At 52.4% G+C, this 25,711-nt stretch overlaps 1 protein-coding gene across 1 annotated transcript in view; it reads right to left on the bottom strand.

Moving 5' to 3' along the window:
• The window catches only part of foxo3b (forkhead box O3b), a 175,468-nt gene that overhangs the window by 8,590 nt on the left and 141,167 nt on the right, over positions 1-25,711 (bottom strand). Inside the window, exon 2 of the mRNA XM_072499966.1 lies at positions 14,804-16,229. Within this exon, the coding sequence (XP_072356067.1) occupies positions 14,829-16,229 (1,401 nt within the window). The 3' untranslated portion in view covers positions 14,804-14,828. The remainder of the gene's footprint in view (positions 1-14,803; positions 16,230-25,711) is intronic.

The raw sequence follows: 25,711 nt of genomic DNA, 5'->3' as shown, positions 1-25,711 counted from the left end.
CATCCAGATGCCTAGCTATTTCTTCCTTGATGATAGATTCCAGCATCTTCCCTACTACCGAAGTTAAGATAACTGGCCTATAATTACCCGCTTTCTGCCTACCTCCTTTTTTAAACAGTGGGGTCACGTTTGCTAATTTCCAATCCGCCGGGACCACCCCAGAGTCTAGTGAATTTTGGTACATTATCACTAGTGCATTTGCAATTTCCCTAGCCATCTCTTTTAGCACTCTGGGATGCCTTCCATCAGGGCCAGGAGACCTGTCTACCTTTAGCCCCATTAGCTTGCCCATCACTACTTCCTTAGTGATAACAATCATCTCAAGGTCCTCAGCTGTCATAGCCTCATTTCCATCAGTCACTGGCATGTTACTTGTGTCTTCCACTGTGAAGACCGACCCAAAAAACCTGTTCAGTTCCTCAGCCATTTCCTCATCTCCCATTATTAAATCTCCCTTCTCATCCTCTAAAGGACCAATATTTACCTTGGTCACTCTTTTTTGTCTTAAATATTTGTAGAAGCTTTTACTGTCTGTTTTCATATTCTGAGCAAGTTTACTCTCATAATTTATCTTACTCTTCTTTATAGTTTTTTTAGTAGCTTTCTGTTGCCCCCTAAAGATTTCCCAGTCCTCTAGTCTCCCACCAATCTTTGCCACTTTGTATGCCTTTTCCTTAAATTTGATACGGTCCCTTATTTCCTTAGATATCCACGGTCGATTTTCCCTCTTTCTACCGTCCTTCCTTTTTGTTGGTATAAACCTTTGCTGAGCACTGAAAAATCGCTTGGTAGGGTCTCCACTGTTCCTCAACTGTTTCACCATAAAGTCTTTGCTCCCAGTCTACCTTAGCTAGCTCTTTTCTCATCCCATTGTAATCTCCTTTGTTTTAAGCACAAAACACTAGTGTTTGATTTTACCTTCTCACTCTCCATCTGTATTTTAAATTCCACCATATTATGATCACTCCTTCCAAGAGGATCCCTAACTATGAGATCATTAATCAATCCTGTCTCATTACCCAGGACCAGATCTAGGATCGCTTGTACCCTCATAGGTTCCATCACATACTGTTCTAGGAAACTATCGCGGATACATTCTATAAACTCCTCCTCAAGGCTGCCTTGACCGACCTGGTTTAACCAATCGACATGTAGATTCAAATCCCCCATGATAACTGCTGTACCATTTCTACATGCATCAGTTATTTCTTTGTTTATTGCCTGCCTCACCATAATGTTACTATTTGGTGGCCTATAGACTACTCCTATCAGTGACTTTCTCGCCTTACTATTCCTGATTTCCACCCAAATGGATTCAACCTTATCCTCCATAGCACCAATGTCATCCCTTACTATTGCCCGGATGTCATCCTTAAATAACAGAGCTACACCACCTCCTTTACCATCCACTCTGTCCTTCCGAATAGTTTGATACCCTTGGATATTTAACACCCAGTCGTGACCATCCTTTAACCATGTTTCAGTAATGGCCACTAAATCATAGTCATTCACGATGATTTGCGCCATGAACTCATTTACCTTATTCCGAATACTACGAGCATTCAGGTAAAGTACACTTACGTTGGCTTTTATACCTCTGCTTTGAATCTTAACACCTTGATCAGTAACCTCTCCTAAGTTATTTTTCCTCTTAACTTTTCTCCTAATTTTCCTTGTCGTTGAACCCCATCTTCCTGTAACAACCTGCCATGTCGCTTTCTATTTAGTTTTTACTTCCCGTTTTATTCCTTTTAGTATTACTGGGCCCATTCACTGATCTCCCCTCAGTCACTGTACGTTGTACTGTCGCCCTTTTTGATTTTTGACTATGGCTTCTCTGCCTTACACTTTTCCCTTTACTGCCTTTTGTTTCTGCCCTTGTTTTACTACCTTCCGATTTCCTGCATCGTTTCCCATCCCCCTGCCACATTAGTTTAAACACTCCCCAACCGCTCTAGCAAATAGCCCCTCTAGGACATCAGTTCCAGTCCTGCCCAGGTGTAACCCGTCCAGTTTGTACAGGTCCCACCTCCCCAAGAAACGGTCCCAATGCCCCAGGAATCTGATACCCTCCCCCTGACACCATCCCTTCAGCCACGTATTCATCCTATATATCCTGTAATTTCTACTCTGACTAGTACGTGGCACCGGTAGTAATCCTGAGATCACTACCGTCGAGGTCTGATTTCTTAACTTCCTTCCTAGCTCCCATAATTCTGCTTTTAGGACCTCATCCCTTTTTTTTAACCTATGTCGTTGTACCGATATGTACCACGACCACTGGCTGTTCACCCTCCCCCTCCAGAATGTCCTGTACCCGCTCCGAGACATCCTTGACCCTAGCACCAGGGAGGCAACATACCATCATGAAGTCTCGTTTGCGAACACAGAAACGCCCGTCTATTCCCCTTACAATTGAAACCCCTATAACTATTGCACTGTCACACTTATCACCCCTGCAGCAGAACCAACCGTGGTGCCACAAGTTTGGCTGTTGCTGTTTTCCCCTGAGAGGCCATTCCCCTCAACAGTATCCAAAGCGGTATATCTGCTCTGCAGGGGAATGGCCACAGGAGATTCCTGCACTACCTGCCTCGCACCGCCATTCGGCACCACCATTTGACTCTGCTGACGGCCTTCTGTACATCTAGGGACATGATTATATCTAGTGTCCCCTCCGAGTGGGGTCATAATCACGTTCAGCAGCCGCCTGATGTTCACCGTTAGCTGACTGCCCTTGACAAAGCCCGCCTGATCTTCCACACCTCTGGCACGCAACTCTCCAGTCGTCTCGCCAGGACCTTCACTAAGGCTTTGGCGTCGGTAATCAGGAGTGAGATGGGTCTGTATGAACCGCACTCCATTGGGTTTTTATCTTTTTTAGGGATCAACGATATAGAGGCCTGCTAGGGCAGCAGGGTCCCTATCGAAACCCCCCCCCCCCCCCCCTCTTCCAAGTTCCTGGTAAAAGTCGCAAAGGGCTCGTGGATCATGTCTGGTGCTGTGACTAGCTTAATGTTCCTGTCCTTCACCCGTGCTATCCCCCTCATGGCTGCCTGCTTTCTCAGCTGGTGAGCCGGCAAGCGGCTGGTCTTGTCTCAGGAAAAAGTCCCAAGTGTCTGGCGGAGTTGATGCAGTGCTTCCCCAGTGGACAGCGGGTCAAATTCCATTTGTAGCTTTTTCCTCTCCAACAGTATTTCCACGATTGAGGCTGTGGGGTACTGCCGATCCACATCCATTATGGAGTCGATCAGCTGTTGCCTAGTCGCCCTTTCCTTCCCAACTCTAAGCAACCTATAAGCTATTATTTTCATCCTTATTACTGCCTTCAGTGCCTCCCAGAATGTGGAAGATGAGACCTCCCCATTCTGGTAATAGGTTACATACCCATCGATGGCTATGGGGGGGGGTGGGGGGGGGGGGGGGGGGGGGGGGCTGGGCCCGGTCCTTCTCCAACCTCACATCCACGGTGTGGTCGGAGATTACTATTGTGGAGTATTCTGCCCCTAACACTCTTGGAAACCGGCTGACCGACTACTTTGTGCACTTGGGAGGAGGACGATCCACCTAACCCATCCGCTTCCATAAAGGTGTTCAGTTCCTTTGCAGATTGTTTTCCTGATTTGGGGCTGGATTTGTACTTACCACGTGGATTGCATTGGGTCCTGTACACAGTTGCAGTCTCCTCCACGCACCCCCCCCCCCCCCCCCCCCCCCCCCCCCCCCCCCCCAATGAGTTGGTGGGAGTCCAGGTCAGGGATCTCCACCATGGCTTTCTTAATGAAGTTTGCCTTGTCTCAGTTAGGGGCATTAATATTTACAAGCACCACCGTTGCCCCTTCCAGGATACTGCTAACCATTACTAAAGATCCCCTTGGGTCTGTCACCATGTGTGTTGCTGTGCAGCTCATCCCTTTGCTAAACAGTATGGTCACTCCCCTAGCACAAAAGCACGCTTGGTACATCTGTCTATTTAGCTGTTCCTTATCGTCAGTCAGTTCTTCTCCCTCAGGTGCGTCTCTTGAAGGAAGGCTCACAGGCTTTTTAGACGGGCGAAGACTGGATCTTTTCACCATGCCATTGAGCCCTCTGGCATTCCAGGTGACCATTCTGATTGGGAGGGTGGGGGGGGGGGGGGGGTTCCCCGTCCCCTTCTCCTGTGGGGTCAGCCATACTTGCCACGCTAATGTACCCCTGCATTCTGGGGTTCCCTTTGTTTGTGAACCATCCAGGATGGCCGCCATTGACTTCTTTGTTCCAGCTGTCCCCATGTGAATAAAGAATACAGCACAGGAACAGGCCATCCAAGCCTGTACCGGTCATGATACCAATCTTGGCATGTTGTGACCAGCATTCTGCCCTTCTCTGCCGCCGCACCCCCCCCCCCCCCCCCCCCCAACCCCCCAACCCCACCGGGCCTGTCTGCCCTTGCAGTCCCTTCTTCCCTTTTCCTGTACCGCTATTGCCTCTCCCCACCCCCTCACCTGCCACCCCTTTACCCCTAGTCTCTCCCCCCACTTTATTATTTTTCCCCCTGCATTCTGTCTGGAGCTCCCTCCCTTTTGGGAGCTCTGCAAAGGCATCCCCTCCCTTCTTACTCCTGCATACTAGCATACTTGCCAGCGTGATGGCTCCACCCTGGGTGCAGCTCTTTTGGCGCTTGGCCAGGTCGGTTCCAATGTCCTGGAAGCGGCAGATTGTGCATCCCTCCCATCTACACCACCGCGTGCTCCTTGCCCAGTTCAGCATCCTCTCTTTGTCCCGAAACCCATGTAGTTTGGCCATTATCGCCCGCAATGGTTCTCCTGATTTGGGAGTCTGCTGGAGCAACCTGTGGGCCCAGACCTCCTCTGGGAGTTTGGTGAAGCCCTCCCCCCCCCGACCAACTTCCCAAGCATTCCCACGACATACTGTTGGGTTTCTGCCTTCTGTGTCCTCAGATGGCCCAACAATCCTCAGGTTCTGGAGGCGGGACCAGTTTTCCTGATAATCAGCCTGCCCTTGAGCGCTCCCTGGGTTGTAACCAAACTTGTAACCTCAGCCTTGAGCGAGGCAATCCGGTCACTCTGATCAGTGGCCGCTTTCTCCAGGTTCCACACTGTTACTTCCCGGGTCTCCAGTTTCCTCTCAGTTTCGTCCAATTTCTCTATAATGGGGGCCAGAATGATCTCCTTTATAGGCTCCCTGTGATTCTGGGGCTCTGCTGAAAGAAGCTCCATCAACTGCTCCATTGATGGCTGGGCCGGCATTTGCTTTAGTGGTCCTGCTCGGTCTGTCGTGTTTCGCTCCACCTCACTCCGTGTCTCCCAGCTCAGAAGTTGGGCTCCTCCTCTCTCGACGTTACTATTTTTCTGGCCTTTTGGCTTGTTCGACAGCATTCCTCTGGTTGGTTGTTAGTTTGGGGTGAGGGTGGGGATGGTTTTTGAGACTTTTTGTATTTGATTGACGGGTTAAAAGGGACGAAGTTGAAGTTCTTAACCGAGACCCACCTTTTGTGAGACCACTCAGCTCATAGCCGCCACTGGAAGTCCCAACCTGCCCTCCAACATAAGGCCAGAAGTGGGATGTATGCTGATGATTGCATTCGTAACTCCTCAGATACTGAAGCAGTTCATGCTTTCATGCATAAAACCTGGACAACATTCAGACTTGACTGACAAGTGGCATTCGAGTCACACATACCAAGCATTGATCATCCTCAACAAGAGAGAATCGAACAATCTGCCCCTAGTGTTCAACAGCATTACTATCGTCAAATCCTCTACCGACATTGTGGGAGCCACCAGTTACGTGGCTGGATCAGCCATGACATGAAAGTCACCAATCTCCTAGAGGACCATAGGTTGTTCTCCCCTTTTTGAGAGAGAGTTTAATGGTGGTGATTTAACCTGAGGATCAACATATTTCAGGTGATGGAAGAGGTTGAGAAGGCAGGGCCTTAATGAATAACCTCAGCCGGTACAAGAATTAACATCAGCAACTGTTGCCGTTATTCCGCATCACAAACCAGATGTCCAGCCAACTGAACTAGCCAGCCCCCATGGATCAGCCATATGAATCCAGTAGCTACCAGGGCAAGTCATAGACCCGATTCACACAAGTGCCTTTTTTGAAAAAAGCACATGAGAGAAAGCACATAAGAAACATAGTTAAAAGAAAATTTTTTAAACTTTAACTGCTTATTTAGTTTCACTGCTGAGGGCTGATGACAGGAGGATTGCAGTGTAGTCCAGTAGGAGAGGACTTCATTTTAGAAATCGATAGCTTGGACTGTTGATAAAACATAGAAGTTGAGACTTCATTGAGAAAATGAGGGAAATAAATTAGTATGAAACTGATTTTTTTTTCGAAATTAAATGATTCAGAGCCAAAAGCAATTTTGTTCTTAACTTGTAAACTAGGAAAGCAGACACTGAATTATTCATTGCATTTTATCTTTCAGAATCTCAGCACAAGCTTGAGTTTTGCCATTATCAGTACTTTTACCCTAAAACTTAAACACAAAGTTCCTGCATTCAAAAGAATGACAGAATAGACAAATAATCAGACCTATTAGTTTAATTTCATTCTGTGTAAAATACTAAAACAAAGGATTTTCTTACATGAACTGTAAGAGCAAGCAAGAGCCAACATGAATTTTGAAGAAGAGTCCGTCGAACCTCAACTGTATTTTTAAAGAACCAACAATCAGGTAAATTGTAGGAAGTGTGTTTTCTGTAGATGTCCAAGAGGCCATGTCCCTGTAGGTAATCAATAGTCTGCACATTCTCCCCGTGTGTGCGTGGGTTTCCTCCGGGTGCTTCCGGTTTCCTCCCACAGTCCAAAGATGTGCAGGTTAGGTGGATTGACCATGATAAATTGCCCTTAGTGTCCAAAAATTGCCCTTAGTGTTGGGTGGGGTTACTGGGTTATGGGGATAGGGTGGAGGTGTGGACCTTGGGTCGGGTGCTCTTTCCAAGAGCCGGTGCAGACTTGATGGGCCGAATGGCCTCCTTCTGCACTGTAAATTCTATGAAAAATCAGAGAAACTAACAATGCAACCAGCAGACCAAATTGGAAATTCTTCATAGCTCAATCAATTGGATAATGCTGATGACAAAATCTCTTCTACAGATCTCTTCTATTTTGGCCTATACCGTTAGGATCTTGATAAGAACACAACAATTCTCAATTTGTAAAACCTTTTAAAAATATATTTTTATTAAGATTTTTGCGGTTTTTACAGAAAGAGATAATCAAGTATTTACAAAGGAATAACCCCACCCCCCCCGGGGTCGTCTCATAACGCCGCCTTCCCTCTCCTCCCCTGGTGTTCCCCATGCGCTTTGGTTTGTCTTGCATTTTTTCCAGGTTTTGCTTGTTTATTGCTGATTAGAATGGACTTCTCCACCAGGTTTGGACTGAGCCAGCACCCGTTCTGACCTGGGGCCCTTTGACCCTGCCGTAGGGCCCTATCTTGTGGCCTTGTTTTTGCACCCCCCCCCCCCCCCCCCCCCCTTGTCTGTTCTGGCAGTTTCCATCATCCCCCCCTCCCCACTATTTCTTCCGCCCCCCCCCTTTCTTTCCGCCCACTCCCTAATCTTTCATGCCCTTGTGGCGCCTATGCACACCCCCCCCCCCTTCCTTCCCTCTTATCAGCTTCAAACAGGTCATAGAACAAGTTGGTGAATGGCCTCCATGTCTTGTGGAAGCCCTCTTCCCACCCCCGGATGGTGAATTTGATTTTCTTCAATTGGAGAAATTCCGACAGGTTGGCCAGCCAGTCTGCAGCTTTAGGTGGCGTTGTTAATTCTTCGGAGAGTGATTAAGGAGACAAAGGCTAGGGGTCGACCCCCCCTCCCCATAAATAGTTCTGGCTGGTATGATCCCCCGAAGGCTGCGACTTTCAGGCTTGGCTCCACCCTCACCCCTGCCTCAGACATTGCTTTGAAGAAGGCTGTCCAGTATCTGACCAGTCTGGGGCATGCCAGAAAATGTGGGTGTGGTTGGCAGAGCCTCCCTGGCACCCTTCACACCTTTCCTCCACCTCAGAAGAAGAACCTGTCTTTCTGGTTAGGTGTGCTCTGTGCACCACTTTCAGTTGCATGAGGCTTAGTCTTGCGCATGTGGAGGTGGAGTTGGCCCTGTTCAATGCTTCGCTCCAGAGTACCCACCCTATTTCAATCCCTAGTTCTTCCCCCCATTTCTCCAGTGCCACGTCCAGCGGGGAGTGTGCCCCTTCTAACAGTTGTTTGTACAGGTCCCCAGAGTATCTCCCCTCTCTAGCTTGGGAGTGCTCCAAACTCTTCATGATCACTTCCATGCCACTTTGGGGGTCCGAGATGTAGAAGAGCAGATCATCCGTAGAAAATGAGACTCTGTGTTCTCAGTCTCCTCTTTGGATTCCCTTCCAGTTTTGCACTGAGGGCGATCGCCAACTGCCTCAATTGCCAGGGCGAATAGAAGTGGGGGCAGCAGGCATCCCTGCCTTGTGCCTCTGTGCAATTGGAAGTATTCAGATCTGGTACCTCAATGAGGTACTTCCACTCGACTCGTATGGAAGGTCTTTTCTGCGGTTCAGGGAGATGATCACCTCTTTTTTTTTTTTTACATAGAATTTACAGTGCAGAAGAGGGGCCATTCGGCCCATCGTGTCTGCACCGGCTCTTGGAAAGAGCCCCCTACCCAAGGTCAACACCATCCACCCTATCCCCATAACCCAGTAACCCCACCCAACACTAAGGGCAATTTTGGACACTAAGGGACAATTTATCATGGCCAATCCACCTAACCTGCACATCTTTGGACCGTGGGAGGAAACCGGAGCACCCGGAGGAAACCCACGCACACACGGGGAGGATGTGCAGACTCCGCACAGACAGAGACCCAAGCCGGAATCGAACCTGGGACCATGGAGCTGTGAAGCAATTGTGCTATCCACAATGCTACCGTGCTGCCCACAGAGACCTCTGTGTTCTCTCCTCGGATGAGGTCATTATCACGTTCAGCAGGCGCCTGACGTTGTCCGTTAGCTGTCTACTCTTGACAAAGACCACCTCTGGTACGCAGTTCTCCAGTCGCCTGACCAGGAATTTTGCGAGTATTTACGCATCCACACCGAGCAGCGGATTGGTCTGTAGAATCCACATTCGGTTGGGCCCTTTGTCTTTCTTGGGTATCAGTGATATAGTGGCTTGTGCTAGTGTTGGAGGCTAAGTGCCCCTCGCTAGTGAGTCTGCAAATATTTCCCGCAGGTCCGGGTCAGTGCTGCAGCAACTTGTTTGTGGATGTCTGCCAGGAACTCATCTGGTCCCGGCGCCTTCCCACCTGCATTGAGCTGATGCTCTCCATTACTTTTCCCAGTTCTAGCGGTGCTTCCAGCCCCCCTTCTCCTCTCTTCCCTACGACTGCATGTCCAGTCCATCGCAAAACTAATTCATCCCAGAGTATCAGGGGTTTCGGAGATGTACAGCCCTCGGTAGAAAGCCTTGAATTGCTTCATTGACCTTTTTTGGTTCGGCTGCCAGTCTGCCTTTGCTATCCTTCATCTGCGCTATTTCCCTCGTAGCTACCTGCTTTCCCAGCTGGTGAGCCGCCAGGCGGCTGCTTTTTCTCTGGTTCGTAAAAGGTCCCCGTGTCTGGTGGAGTTGTGCACTGCTTTCTTGGTGGATAGCTGGTTGAAGTCCATTTGTAGCTTTTTCCTCTCTGCCAGAAGCTCTACGGTGGGGGCCTCAGAGTACCAGCTGTCTACTCCACTATGGAGTCGACCATTTGTTGCCTAGTTGCCTTCTCTTCCCTTTCTCTGCACGCCTTGTAGGTGATAATTTCTCTTCCGATCACAGCCTTCAGCGCCTCCCAAAACGTGGAGGGTGACCTCCTCATTCCGGTTGTTACTTCTGCACTCATGTACTGCAAGTGATATTTTCTGGGAGAATACCCAAATTGGCCGTTGGGGGGGGGGGGGGGGGGGGGGGGGGCGCGGACGACGACGACGACGACACACGTGTCCAACCTTCACGGGGGCAACGTGTCCAACCTTCACGGGGGCATTGGGCATGACCCGTCTCCAACCTCACATCCATGTAGTGTGGAGCGTGGCCAGAGATTACGATCGTGGATCATTCCGCTCTTACTATCCCTGAAAGCACACGATTTCCCCACCACAAAGGAGTTGATACGGGTGTAAACCCTGGGTACTTGTGAAAAAAAATGATAACGCTATCTCTCCCAGAAGCATGAACTTCCATGGGTCCACCGCTCCCATCTGCTTCATAAAGGCCCCTAGTTCTCTAGCCATGTTTTGGGGTTTGACCAGTCCATCAGCAGGTCCTGTATACAGTTAAAGTCCCCTCCCATGATTAGCCTGTGGGATCGTATGTCAGGGATTTCTGCCATGGTCTTCTTTATAAATCCAGTGTCGTCACAGTTGGGTGTGTACACGTTCACCAGAATCACCGGTGCCCTGTCCAGGACACCGCTGACCATGACGTACTGTTCCCCTGGGTCTGTAACAGTCCTTGTTGTGGTAAATGTCATCCTCTTACTAAGCAGTATGGCTACCCTCCTCCCCCAGCTCTCGTTCCGTAGCATGAATGGTATGTCTTTCCCACCCAGCCCTTTCTTACATGCAGTCGGTCCTTCTCCCTCAGGTCGGCTTTCATACTTTTCAGGTGGGCGAAGATGCTAGATCTTTTCACTGGGCCATTGTTTTGGGGCGATTTTTGTCCCACCCTCACCTCCTGTGGGATCAACCATATTTACCTTGTGGATGCGTTCCTGCACTCCAGGGTTTCCCTTTGCTAAGGGCCATCCAAAATTCCTTGGTCACCATACTCATCAAGAGGCCAGACCCCTGCGCTCCAGGCTTGCTTTTTTAGGGACCCTCCAAAGTGTTTGCTTGTGGTGTCATTTTGATTGTTGTAGCCATCCTAGAGCTCTTCCCCGCCTCTTGTCCCTTTGTTCCCCCTGTGGCTTTGCTTCTCTCCCCTTCTGTTACACCCCCCTTCCTTACTGTGGTCCCCCCTCTATTCTCCTCCCCCCGTCTGCCACCCAAGGTCCCACCCTCTTGGTGGTCAACCACCCCCCCTTTCCAAAAATCACCAGGCACTCTCTCCCTGGTGGGTGATGCGCCACAGCCCTCCTCCACCTTTACTTGTAAGTCCTGGCGCTAGCTTTCCTGCTAGTGTGGTTGCCCCTCTCCTGGGTTCAGCCCGACCACGTCCTTGCCCTCTGCCTCCTTCTCACCCTTTTCTGCGCTCTGCTGCTTTCGCCCACTCATTTCAGTTCCCCAGTTCAGAATGTTTTGGCGCCTCGATCGGTTCTCCTGGTCCTCCACCTTCTCCTGGGTTGCCACCAACTTCTTTATTTTGGCCTCCAGGGCGATAATTGGTCGTTCTGGTCGGTCGAGGCTTTTTCCAGTTCTTTAACCATATTTCCCTGGACTTCTAGTGTCTTTTCCATTTGTCGAGGGCCACCTACATGGTGGCCAGAGCTTCTGTCACTATCACCTTGATCTTGGCTTTTATTTCTTCTTCCAGTCTTTTTGTGAGGAATGCCTTCCGGTATTGGGGGGGGGGGGGGGTGGCTCGTCTTACGGGTCACTGGTCTCCCCCTCTTGGGTGTGGCCAGGAACCCTCCGCTTCATGAGTCCGCTGACCCGCTTGCTCATGTTTCCTGTCCTTTATTGCCTTATTTCTTATTTTGTTTCTTTGTGGCCTCGGCAGCTGCTCTTCCTGGCATTTCTGCTCGTCTTCATGTTGTTGAGGGTGAGGGGATGTTTTAGTCTGGTTTTTGCAGGCTAATTTCGATTAAAAGTGCTTATTTTCTTGCCCTTTGGAGAAGAGCCACCTTGTGTGCGACTGCTCCGCACATCCCCGTCACCGGAAGTGATAACACTGACCAATAGATATCTTTAATGTTAAAACAAACATTAGCAATAAAGAAATAACTTTACAGTTAATAGTTGGAACAGTTAAATAAAAGAATAAAACTTAACTTACATCCTTAAACCTGCCATTATTGAGCAAACCAAGATATATTAAATACCACTCATGAATTAAGTTAACCGGCAGGGATTTACTTGTTGTTCTCTGTGCAGAATCTTTGGAAAGAGAACCTTTCAAGGCCAAAGTGAAACACCTTGGTACAGATTAAAGTTCTAGGACCTATTGACTCTTCAGACAGACTTGGCTCCTCCCATTAACTACATCATCTGTACCCAAAGCATAAAGCATTATTTTCTCTCTTTTTACAAGATGTCTCTTGACTTGTTCAGCCAGGACCAAACACAATACCCCTTGAATTATCTACCACCCATGTGTCCTTGAAAACTTAAATAATATTCCATTAGCTAGCTATCTGTAAACAAGTAGTTCTCGACATCTGCTGGCAGAACACTTCAGCTACAAATCAATAATTATCTCACTTTTACAGCACCTTAATCACCACTCTAGCAGTCATAGTGTTTGTATGCATCTTAACCTAGGTTTTAATATTACTGCAAAAAATATATAAAATATGTCAATTTCTTACATTCATCACATAGGACCAGTGCTGTAAATTCTACAATTTAATGCTGGGGGTCTCTCATGAGCGAAGCGTCAAGTAGTTTTCAATGGTTAATAACCATGAATAAGTGGAAAAAGGAAGGGTAAAACAGAGATCCAAGTCCAGGATCAAATCTCAAAATACTGTCCCAGATTTTGTAGCAGTAATATGCAAATATGCATGCTAATATTAAAACAAAAAACTGCCAGCATTCGCAGTCATTATCGAAACCAACAGCAAATTCTGGAGTTTGCATATGCACAAAATGACTTGTAGATCCAGGGGTTGCCGTCAGTGATTCAATCTTCCACTTGAGGGTGCACTGCTGAGGATCCCCTACAATCAATAGCAAATCATTGCCATGGTCTCTCACTCATCACCATTAGTTTCACTGCAAAAGCCATGTTTAACCTTGTTGAATGAGGCATAAACTAGACTGCATACTAACTTCATACTTACTGGGGAAAAAAAATTGTTGGCCGTAAAAAGCAACTATATTTGTGGAATGTCATTTTTTCCATTATGTTAAAAAAAGCCTACGTTTGTGAAAAAAAAAAGTTTATCTTTATTTCTGATATTACCTTTTATCAAAACCCATTTATAGAATCAAAGAATTTACAATGCAGAAGTCCATTCGGCACATTGAGACTGCACCGGCCCTTGGAAAGAGCACCCTACTCAGGCCCACACCTCCACCCTATCCACCTAACCCAGGAACCCCACCCAACCTTTTTGGACACTAAGAGCAATTTACCATGGCCAATCCACCTAACCTGCACATCTTCCGACTGTGGGAGGAAACCGGAGCACCAGGAGGAAACCCACGCAGACACGGAGAGGATGTGCAGACTCCACACAGACAGTGACCCAAGCTGGGAATCGAACCTGGGACCGTGGAGCTGTGAAGCAACAGTACTAACCACTGTACCACCGTGCCGCCCATATTTATTTCAGTCACTGAAATTTGAAGTAAAGGGATTCAGTATGTTTTGCTTCCCAGTTTGCTGTTTGAGAGAACAGTTAAATTTGACTGACTGCTTACCATGCTTGCTGCCATCACTGCTACTGCAAGCCTCACGGTGGCACAGTGGTTAGCACTGCTGCCTCATGATCCGGGTTCAATTCCAACCTTGGGTGATAGTATGGAGTTTGCACATTCTCCCAGAGTCTACGTGGGCTTTCTCTGGGTGCTCCGCTTTCCTCCCACATTCCAAAGGTCATAGAATCCCTATAGCGCAGAAGGAGACTCATTGAGGCTGCACCGACCCACTGAAAGAACACCCTACTTGGCCCACACCCCCAACCTATCCCCGTAACCCGGCAACTCCATCTAACCTTTTGGAAACTGAGGGGCAATCTAACACGGCCAATCCACCTAGCCTGCACATCTTTGGAATGTGGGAGGAACCGGAGTACCCAGAGGAAACCCACACAGGCACGGGGAGAAAGTGCAAACTCCACACAAATAGTTACCCAAGGCCGGAAATGAACCTGGATCCCTGGCGCTGTGATGCAGCAGTGCTAACCACTGTGGCACCATGCCGCCCCATGTGCAGATTAGGTGGGTTGGCCATGCTGAATTGCCTTAGTGTCCAAAGATGTGGAGGATGGGTAAAGGAATTATTGAGATAGGGCGGGGGAGTGGACTTGGGTAGAGTGCTTTTTCAGAGGGTTGGTGCAGACTTGTTGGGCCGAATGGCCTCCTTCTGCACTGAAGGGATTCTATGATTTGGTACCAGATTTGAATTGTCATCAGACAGGGGACATCCGCAACACAAGAGATTGCAAGATCTGTGTGGCAGCTTTCTTAGAGGCCACTGGCAGGTGATGTTGCTTCACTGGTGACTGCAAAATCTAGGCCATTAACTCTGGCAGACACCAGACAATGTTACAAACTGATGATTCCAGTCTTAAGAGCCCTGCCCATCGATTGCTGCCACAGGACTAATTTCCCAAACCATTGATGCTTCCCTCTGTCCAAACTTTGGGTCCCATCAGCCCAGTTTATGTCCCCTGAAAAAAAAAATCAAACTTTTGACCTTGCCTGGCCAACTCTGCTCCCAAAAAATCTCTGGCCAATATTAAAATTAATCAACTTCTTCTAAATATTCAGGCTTTGTACAGACTCACTCTGCTGCATTTTTTATTCACAGCTGTTGCACGATAAAGCATAACCTCCTGCTTATTGGTCTAGTACATTCTTTAAACACTTAAGCAGCAAAATTCATTACATACACAAAATATAGATTTCCCAAGACTACGACTATACTTTACTGACCTGCTTCCACCAATGTAAGGCAATTTCAACCAGGAACCCAGCTCTGTGTTGATGTTTGTTTAGCACCAGTGAAGGTTCCCACATTCAGGTTCACAACATTCTGAGCAGATATGAGTGAGTCAAAGTTAAAGTCTAACCCATCTGCATCCATGAGTTCATTGCGAATGATGGATTCCACATCACAGTCCAAACTTCCATTAAACATATCCAAGTCCAGATCACTAGGGAACTTGTCTTGACCCATAGAAGGAAGAATCATACTACCTGGATATAAGGGAGGGCCGGAGAGGGTATCGGACAATCCTATTTGCATAGATTGATTGGCAGATGATTGAAGTTGATGCTTACTGGAGATTGTGTTAGAGTCTGTTGGTAAAGCTACATGATTCATGGAGTTTGACAAGGCACTATCGCCACTAAGAGTGGAACTCTGAGGTGGAGACTGGCGACGTAGCTGATTATGATTTGTCAGATTGGATTGGGCAGGGAAGGATGACATCATTGGATCATTGTGAAGCATCAGGTTTCTATGTGAATTTTGTAAAGACACTGCAGAACTTGCCTGAGACATCAGAGGATCTGTCTGAGTCATCATCACATCACTGTGACTTAGAGAATCAGATGCAAGAAGATCTTGCAAAGTATGGCTGCCAAAACGAGAAATGGAAGAAAAAATAGCTTGCTTATTCTCTTGAATAGTTTGCATGGGAGTCTGTCGTAAAGCATTCAAAGCAGGTGGTCCAAATATGGAATTGCTGAAACTATTTGGGGAACTTAAACCAGAGCTCTTTGAGCCATAAGTAAAACTTGAGCTCCTTTGCATGAGGCCCCCAGGTGATGACTGCTGAGCAGGAGCTAAGCTAATGTTATCCAATAAGTCATCCATCAGATGTTCTGTCAATCCATCATTCAGATTCATGGTTCCAGCCATGTCAGTCAACCTAGGCAGTTCAACAGTACATGGTTTACTTGCAGTGGGGGAAACGCTGGATGGACTAGAGTACAGCATGGGAGACAATGGGGCAGCATCGTCATCTTGAACATTATCAAGTTCAGGATTGGCTATGATAGGAGAAAGCCGGCCACTCAAAGTACTGGCATTTGAGTTTGTACGTGAACGAAAGTCTGTCCATGCATCAAACTCATCGCTACTGCGGGATGTTGGGCTACCAGGCCATTTTGTGTGTTGTGATGGGCTTTCAGCATTAGCTTCTTGTGCAGCTTGCTGAGCTGCCTTTTTTTTTGCTGCTCTTCCCCTGCTTTTTGCATATTTATTGTTATTGTCCATGGAAACAGCACGCCTTCGTGGAGACTTTCCACCTTTTCCACCATCTGGATTGATCATCCACCAAGAACTTTTGCCTGTACCTTCATTCTGTACCCTGATAAATCTGCTGTGCAGTGAAAGGTTGTGGCGGATTGAATTCTGAAAAGGAAAAATAAAAAATATCACTCACAACAGCAAACCAGAAGTACAATGAAAACATATTTTAAAGAAAAACGTACAACTTTGTTGTGCAAAAACAAACAAATAAATCATGGGTTAAACTATGCAAATTTAAATAAATAGTTTCTTTGGCTCATAAGACAGGTTAAACGGTCACTTAGAATGGCATGGATTGACCGGGGATAGTCAAGCAAGGTATGGTTTTGATCGTGTCTTACTGAAATCTGAGGAAGTAACAAGGTCGATGTATGCTGTCTGCATAGATTTTATTAAGGCATTTGACAAAGTCCCACATGGCAGACTAATCAGAAAAGTGAAATCCGATAGGGTACAGGAGGTGAGGATTTGCATCCAAAACTGGCTCAGTGACAGGATACAAAGGGTAACAGCCGATGAATGTTTCTGCGAATGGAAAATGGTTTCCAGTGGCATTCCACAGGGACCTTGCTGTTTGTTGTGTATATTAATGATTTGGAGAGCGTGGGTGGCATGATCAGGAAATTTGTAGATGACACAAAAATTGGCTGTGCAGTTGATAGCGAAAATGATAGCAGTTGTCTCCAGAAATCTATCAATGATTAGGTTGAGTATGTGGAAAATGTCAAATGAAATTCAATCCGGAAAAGTGTGAGGTAGTGTATATGGGGAGGGCAAACAAAGCAAGGGAATACTTAATAAACAGGGGGATATTGAGAGGGGTAGAGGAAGTGAGAGACCTTGGAGTGCATGTTCATCGGTCCCTGAAAGTGGCAGAACAGGTAGATAAGGTGGTGAAGAAGCATTTCGAATGTTTACTGGGTGAGGTATTGAATACCAAAGCTGGGACGCAATGCTGGAACTCTGGTATAAAACTCTGGTTAGGCCACAGCTGGAATTTTATGTCCGGTTCTGGTAATCACATTACACGAAGGACATAATTGCTCTGGAGAGAGTGCAGAGAAGATTTACAAGAATATTTCCAGGGCTTGAAAATTGCAGCTATGAAGAAAGATTGGATAAGCTAGGGCTGTTTTCCTTAGAACAGAAGAGGCAGAAGGGTGACTTAATTGAGGTGTACAAAATTATGAGGGGCCTTGATTGGATAGAAAGGAAAGTCCTGTTTCCCCTAGCTAAGCGGTCAAATACAAAGGGGCATAAGTTTTAGAGGGGACATGAGAAAAATATTTTCACCCAGAGGGTGGTGGGTGTCTGGAATTCACCGTCTGAATTGGTGGTTGAAGTGGAAACGCTCAACTCATTTAAAAGGTACCTGGATTTGCACCTGAAGTGCTGTAATCTGCAAGGTTACAGACCAGGTGCTGAAAATGGGATTAAAAGGAGCAACTGTTTTTTTTTTGTTGCCTGTTTTTGTTTTGGCTGGCGCAGACAATGCGCTGAATGGCCTCTTTCTGTGCCGTGATTTTTCTATGGTTCTAAAGTATTATAATTTTTAAAATATTTCTTTAAAATTTTCATATTAAAAAAATCATACAAAAGAACCAACCACAAAATAAGATTAAGAAAGCGCACCCATCAAGTTAACCCCAAAAAACAAAACGGAACCCCTTAACAGACTGTAACTAGCTCTTTAAAAAAGGAAATGAATGGCTGCCATCTTAGGTAGAACCCTTCTTGTCCTTACCCAAATGTAAGAACGCGTGAGGTTACCCAACCAATCTGAGGCACTGGGCGAAGCAGGAGACCTCCACCCAAGCAGAAATCTTTTGTCCGCTAATAATACCGTATCCAACCTCCATGGCTGGGAGGGACCTGATTCTAGTGCCAAATGATCAAAGTGTGGGGCATGGTCCGAAATCACAATCGCTGAGTAACCCGCCGCTATCACCAAAGAGGAGAGACTTATCCACCACAAAGTTGATACGAGCATACCTGGTGCACATGGGAGAAAAACCTGGGTGCAAACAATGCCATGGATCTGCCCCCCCCCCCAATTTGTTCCATGATAAACAACAAAGCTCTGGCCACCCCTGATGGAGTCAGAGATTTGGGCCTAGACCGATCCAGAACACAATTTAAATCGCCACCCAAAACAAGCTGATGCAAATCCAAATCAGGGATGGAGGCCAGCAGCTTATTAATAAAATCCGTATCAAAGACACATAGAAAATAGGAACGGGAGGCCATTTGGCTGTTCAAACCTGCTCCGCCATTCGTTATGAACATGGCTGATCATCCAACTCAATAGCCTAATACCGCTTTCCCCCCATATCCTTTGATTCCCTTCGCCCCAAGTGTTATATCTTTTTAAAAATAAATTTAGAGTACCCAATTATTTTTTTTTCCAATTAAGGGGCAATTTAGCATGACCAATTCACCTAACCTAGACATCTTTGGGTTGTGAAACCCACGCAGACATGGGGAGAATGTGCAAACTCCTCACGGGCAGTGACCCAGGGCCGGGATTCGAACACGGGTCCACTGCGCCACCGTGCTGCCCTACCAAGTGTTATATCTAACTGCTTCTTGAAAATACAGAATGTTTTGGCCTCAACTACTTCCTATGGTAACAAATTCCACAGCCTCATCACTCTCCGGGTGAAGAAATTTCTCCTCATCTCAGTCCTAAATGGTCTACTCTGTATCCTGGGGGGGGGGAAGAGAGATTGTTGGGGGGGGGGGGAGAGATTTCGGGGGGGGGGGGAGAGAGAGATGGGGGAGGGGGGAGAGAGAGATGGGGGAGGGGGGATAGAGAGAGATGGGGGGGATAGAGAGAGTTGGGGGAGAGATGGGGGGAGGGGGGGAAGGGGGAGGGAGGGGGGGAAGGGGGAGGGAGGGAGGGGGGAGGGAAGGGGGAGGGGGAGGGAAGGGGGGAGGGAGGGGGAGGGAGGGGAGAGTGGGGGGAGAGTGGGGGGGGAGGGGGGAATGGGGGGGAAGATATGGGGGGGAGAGATGGGGGGGAGAGATGGGGGGGGAGATGGGGAGGAGAGATGGGGGAGGAGAGATGGGGGAGGAGAGATGGGGGAGGAGAGATGGGGGAGGAGAGATGGGGGAGGAGAGATGGGGGAGGAGAGATGGGGGAGGAGAGATGGGGGAGGAGAGATGGGGGAGGAGAGATGGGGGGTGGAGGAGATGGGGGGGGAGGAGATGGGGGGAGGAGATGGGGGAGGGAGGAGATGGGGGAGGGAGGAGATGGGGGGGGAGGAGATGGGGGGGAGGAGTTGGGGGAGGAGTTGGGGGAGGAGAGGAGATGGGGGGGTGGAGATGGGGGGGAGGAGATGGGGGGGAGGAGATGGGGGGGAGGAGATGGGGGGGGAGGAGATGGGGGGGAGGAGATGGGGGGAGGAGATGGGGAGGGAGGAGATGGGGGAGGGGGAGGAGATGGGGGAGGGGGAGGAGATGGGGGGGGGAGGAGATGGGGGGGAGGAGATGGGGAGGGAGGAGATGGGGGAGGGGGAGGAGATGGGGGAGGGGGAGGAGATGGGGGAGGAGGAGATGGGGGAGGAGATGGGGGGGAGGAGATGGGGGGGGGAGGAGATGGGGGGGGAGGAGATGGGGGGGAGGAGATGGGGGGGGAGGAGATGGGGTGGGGAGGAGATGGGGGAGATGAGATGGGGTGGGGAGGAGATGGGGGAGATGAGATGGGGGGAGGAGATGGGGGGGGAGGAGATGGGGGGGAGAGGAGATGGGGGGGGGGAGGAGATGGGGGGGATGGGGGGAAGAGAGAGATCGGGGGGGGAGAGATGGGGGGGGAGGAGTTGGGGGGAGGAGAGGAGATGGGGGGGAGGAGATGGGGGGGGAGGAGATGGGGGGGGAGGAGATGGGGGGGGAGGAGATGGGGGGGAGGAGATGGGGGGGAGGAGATGGGGGGGAGGAGATGGGGGGAGGAGATGGGGAGGGAGGAGATGGGGGAGGGGGAGGAGATGGGGGGGGAGGAGATGGGGGGGAGGAGATGGGGGGGAGGAGATGGGGAGGGAGGAGATGGGGGAGGGGGAGGAGATGGGGGAGGGGGAGGAGATGGGGGAGGAGGAGATGGGGGAGGAGATGGGGGGGAGGAGATGGGGGGGAGGAGATGGGGGGGAGGAGATGGGGGGGGGAGGAGATGGGGTGGGGAGGAGATGGGGGAGATGAGATGGGGTGGGGAGGAGATGGGGGAGATGAGATGGGGGGAGGAGATGGGGGGGGAGGAGATGGGGGGGAGAGGAGATGGGGGGGGGGAGAGGAGATGGGGGGGGGGAGGAGATGGGGGGGATGGGGGGAAGAGAGAGATCGGGGGGGGAGAGAGAGAAATCGGGGGGGAAGAGAGAGAGATCGGGGGGGAGAGAGAGATCGGGGGGGAGAGAGAGATCGGGGGGAGAGAGAGATCGGGGGGGAGAGAGAGATCGGGGGGGAGAGAGAGATCGGGGGGGAGAGAGAGATCGGGGGGGAGAGAGAGATCGGGGGGGAGAGAGAGATCGGGGGGGGGGAGAGAGATCGGGGGTAGAGAGAGATCGGGGGGGAGAGAGAGATCGGGGGGGAGAGAGAGATCGGGGGGGAGAGAGAGATCGGGGGGGGAGAGAGAGAGATCGGGGGGGGAGAGAGAGATCGGGGGGGAAGAGAGAGATCGGAGGGGGGAGAGAGATCGGGGGGGAGAGAGAGATCGGGGGGGGAAGAGAGAGATCGGGGGGGGGAAGAGAGAGATCGGGGGGGGGAAGAGAGAGATCGGGGGGGGAAGAGAGAGATCGGGGGGGGGAAAGAGAGAGATCGGGGGGGGGGAAGAGAGAGATCGGGGGGGGGGAAGAGAGAGATCGGGGGGGGGGAAGAGAGAGATCGGGGGGGGGAAGAGAGAGATCGGGGGGGAAGAGAGAGATCGGGTAGGGATGAGAGAGATCGGGGGGGGGAGAGAGAGATCGTGGGGGAGAGAGAGATCGGGGGGGGGAGAGAGAGAGATCGGGGGGGGGAGAGAGATCGGGGGGGGAGAGAGAGATCGGGGGGGGAGAGAGAGATCGGGGGGGGAAAGAGAGAGATCGGGGGGGGAAAGAGAGAGATCGGGGGGGGGGAAAGAGAGAGATCGGGGGGGGGGGAAAGAGAGAGATCGGGGGGGGGAAGAGAGATCGGGGGGGAAGAGAGATCGGGGGGAGAGATGGGGGGGGGGGAAGAGATCAAGGGGGGAAGAGATCGGGGGGGAAGAGATCGGGGGGGGGGAAGAGATCGGGGGGGGGAAGAGATCGGGGGGGGAAGAGATCGGGGGGAAGAGATCGGGGGGGAAGAGATCGGGGGGGAAGAGATCGGGGGGGAAGAGATCGGGGGGGAAGAGATCGGGGGGAAGAGATCGGGGGGGAGAAGAGATCGGGGGGGAGAAGAGATCGGGGGGGGAAGAGATCGGGGGGGGGAAGAGATCATGGGGGAAGAGATCATGGGGGAAGAGATCGGGGGGGGGAAGAGATCGGGGGGGGGGAAGAGATCGGGGGGGGGGAAGAGATCGGGGGGGGGAAGAGATCGGGGGGTTGGGAGAGATCGGGGGGTTGGGAGAGATCGGGGGGTTGGGAGAGATCGGGGGGTTGGGAGAGATCGGGGGGGGGGAAGAGATCTGGGGGGGAGAAGAGATCTGGGGGGGGGAAGAGATTGGGGGGGGAGAGATCGGGGGGGAGAGATCGGGGGGGAGAGATCGGGGGGGGAGAGATCGGGGGGGAGAGATCGGGGGGGAGAGATCGGGGGGGGGAGAGATCGAGGGGGGGAGAGATCGGGGGGGGAGAGAGATCGGGGGGGGAGAGAGATCGGGGGGAGAGAGAGATCGGGGGGAGAGATCGGGGGGGGAAGAGATCGGGGGGGGAAGAGATCGGGGGGGGGAAGAGATCGGGGGGGGGAAAGAGATCGGGGGGGAGAGATCGGGGGGAGAGATCGGGGGGAGAGATCGGGGGGGGAGAGATCGGGGGGGGAGAGATCGGGGGGGGAGAGATCGGGGGGGAAGAGATCGGGGGGGAAGAGATCGGGGGGGGAGAAGAGATCGGGGGGGGGGAAGAGATCGGGGGGGGAAGAGATCATGGGGGAAGAGATCGGGGGGGGGGAAGAGATCGGGGGGGGGGAAGAGATCGGGGGGGGGGAAGAGATCGGGGGGGGGAAGAGATCGGGGGGTTGGGAGAGATCGGGGGGTTGGGAGAGATCGGGGGGTTGGGAGAGATCGGGGGGTTGGGAGAGATCGGGGGGTTGGGAGAGATCGGGGGGGGGGGGGAAGAGATCTGGGGGGGAGAAGAGATCTGGGGGGGGAAGAGATCGGGGGGGGAGAGATCGGGGGGAGAGATCGGGGGGGGGAGAGATCGGGGGGGAGAGATCGGGGGGGAGAGATCGGGGGGGGGGAGAGATCGAGGGGGGGAGAGATCGGGGGGGGAGAGATCGGGGGGGGAGAGATCGGGGGGGAGAGATCGGGGGGGGAGAGATCGGGGGGAGAGAGAGATCGGGGGGAGAGAGAGATCGGGGGGAGAGAGAGATCGGGGTGGAGAGATCGGGGGGGAGAGATCGGGGGGGGAGAGATCGGGGGGGGAGAGATCGGGGGGGGAGAGATCGGGGGGGGAGAGATCGGGGGGGGAGAAATCGGGGGGGGAGAGATCGGGGGGGGAGAGATCGGGGGGGGAGAGATCGGGGGGGGAGAGATCGGGGGGGGGAGAGATCGGGGGGGGAGAGATCGGGGGGGGAGAGATCGGGGGGGGAGAGATCGGGGGGGAGAGATCGGGGGGGAGAGATCGGGGGGGGAGAGATCGGGGGGGGGAGAGATCGGGGGGGGAGAGATCGGGAGGGGAAGAGATCTGGGGGGGGAAGAGATCTGGGGGGGGAGAGATCGGGGGGGGAGAGATCGGGGGGGAGAGATCGGGGGGGGAAGAGATCGAGGGGGGAAGAGATCGGGGGGGAGAGATCGGGGGGGGGGAGAGTTCGGGGGGGAGAGAGATCGGGGGGGGGAGAGTGATCGGGGAGGGGAGAGAGATCGGGGGGGGAGAGAGATCGGGGGGGGAGAGAGATCGGGGGGGGGGAGAGATCGGGGGGGGGGGGAAGAGATCGGGGGGGGGAGAGATCGGGGAGGGGGGGGAGAGAGATCGGGGGGGGGAAGAGATCAGGGGGGGGGAAAAGAGATCGGGGGAAGAGATCGGGGGGAAGAGAACGGGGGGAAGAGAACGGGGGGGAAGAGAACAGGGGGGGAAGAGATCGGGGGGAAGAGTTCGGGGGGAAGAGATCGGGGGGAAGAGATCGGGGGGGGGAAGAGATCGGGGGGAAGAGATCGGGGGGGGGAAGAGATCGGGGGGGGGAAGAGATCGGGGGGGAAGAGATCGGGGGGGAAGAGATCGGGGGGGAAGAGATCGGGGGGGAAGAGATCGGGGGGGAAGAGATCGGGGGGGAAGAGATCGGGGGGGAGAGAACGGGGGGGGAGAGAACGGGGGGGGGAAGAGATCGGGGGGGGGAGAGATCGGGGGGGGGAGAGATCGGGGGGGAGAGATCGGGGGGGAGAGATCGGGGGGGGAGAGATCGGGGGGGGAGAGATCGGGGGGGGAGAGATCGGGGGGGGGAGAGATCCGGGGGGGGAGAGATCCGGGGGGGGAGAGATCGGGGGGGAAGAGATCGGGGGGGGAAGAGATCGGGGGGAAGTGATCGGGGGGAAGAGATCGGGGGGAAGAGATCGGGGGGAAGAGATCGGGGGGGAGAGATCGGGGGGGAGAGATCGGGGGGGGGAAGAGATCTGGGGGGGGGGAAGAGATCTGGGGGGGGAGAGATCGGGGGGGGGGAGATCGGGGGGGGAGAGATCGGGGGGGAGAGATCGGGGGGTGGGGGAGAGATCGAGGGGGGAAGAGATCGGGGGGGAGAGATCGGGGGGGGAGAGTTCGGGGGGGGAGAGAGATCGGGGGGGGGGAGAGTGATCGGGGAGGGGAGAGAGATCGGGGGGGAGAGAGATCGGGGGGGGGGAGAGATCCGGGGTGGAGAGATCGGGGGGGGGAAGAGATCAGGGGGGGGGGAAAGAGATCGGGGGGAAGAGAACGGGGGGAAGGGAACGGGGGGGAAGAGAACGGGGGGGGAAGAGAACGGGGGGGGAAGAGAACGGGGGGGGAAGAGAACGGGGGGAGAGAACGGGGGGGGAGAGATCGGGGGGGAAGAGATCGGGGGGAAGAGATCGGGGGTGGGAAGAGATCGGGGGAAGAGATCGGGGGGGGGAAGAGAACGGGGGGGGGAACAGAACGGGGGGGGGAGAGATCGGGGGGGGAGAGATCGGGGGGGGGAGAGATCGTGGGGGGGGGGGAGAGATCGGGGGGGAGAGATCGGGGGGGGAGAGATTGGGGGGGGGAAGAGATCGGGGGGGAAGAGATCGGGGGGGGAAGAGATTGGGGGGAAGAGATCGGGGGGAAGTGATCGGGGGAAAGAGATCGGGGGGAAGAGATCGGGGGGAAGAGATCGGGGGAAGAGATCGGGGGGGGGAGAGATCGGGGGGGAAGAGATCGGGGGGGAAGAGATTGGGGGGAAGAGATCGGGGGGAAGTGATCGGGGGAAAGAGATCGGGGGGAAGAGATCGGGGGGAAGAGATCGGGGGAAGAGATCGGGGGGGGGAGAGATCGGGGGGGATGAGATCGGGGGGGAAGAGATCGGGGGGGGGAAGAGATCGGGGGGGAAAGAGATCGGTGGGGAAAGAGATCGGGGGGGAAGAGATCGGGGGGGGGAGAGATCGGGGGGGGGAGAGATCGGGGGGGGGAGAGATCGGGGGGGAGAGATCGGGGGGGGGGAGAGATCGGGGGGGGGAGAGATCGGGGGGGGGGAGAGATCGGGGGGGGGAGAGATCGGGGGGTGGGGGAGAGATGGGGGGGGGGGGGGGGGAGATCACTGCCAGCCACCCAGACGATCTTGATCCCTGCAGTTTGCCTATCAGCGCAACCAGTCCACAGCAGATGCTATCTCCCTGGCTCTCCAATCAACATTCAAATGCCTCGACAACAAGGACACCTATGTAAGACTGCTGTTCATTGACTACAGCTCCACTTTTACCATCATTATCCTGACAAGACTAATAATCAAACTCTGCAATCTTGGACTTGACCCCTCCCTGTGCGGCTGGATCCTTGACTTCCTCACTAACAGACCGCAATCTGTCAGGATCGACAACAGCACCTGGTCTTGTTCTGCATTACAAGCCAGCTGTTTAGCCCACTGTGCTAAACCAGCCCCTTGGTTAAACTCTGAAGGTGCGTAAATACCCCCTACATTTTCACTCGGCCATTCACGCCCCTGACATTCCAGGTGTCCAAATTCCAGACCGTCACCACCCTCTGGGTAAAAATGTTCTTCCTCAAATCCCCCTTAAACCTCTTGCCCCTCACCATGAACTTGTGTCCCCTCGTAACTGACCCTTCAGCTAAGGGGAACTAAGGCGCGGCATGGTAGCAAAGTGGCCAGCATTGTTGCCTCACAGCACCAGGGACCCGGGTTCAAATTCTGGCTTGGGTCACTGTTTGTGTGGAGTCTGTACTTTCTCCCAGTATTTGTGTGGATTTCCTCCGGGTGCTCCGATTTCC

This window comes from Scyliorhinus torazame, chromosome 4, assembly GCF_047496885.1.
Source record: "Scyliorhinus torazame isolate Kashiwa2021f chromosome 4, sScyTor2.1, whole genome shotgun sequence".
NCBI classification, from domain to species: Eukaryota; Metazoa; Chordata; class Chondrichthyes; order Carcharhiniformes; family Scyliorhinidae; genus Scyliorhinus; species Scyliorhinus torazame.
This window is presented reverse-complemented; position numbering and strand designations above follow the sequence as displayed.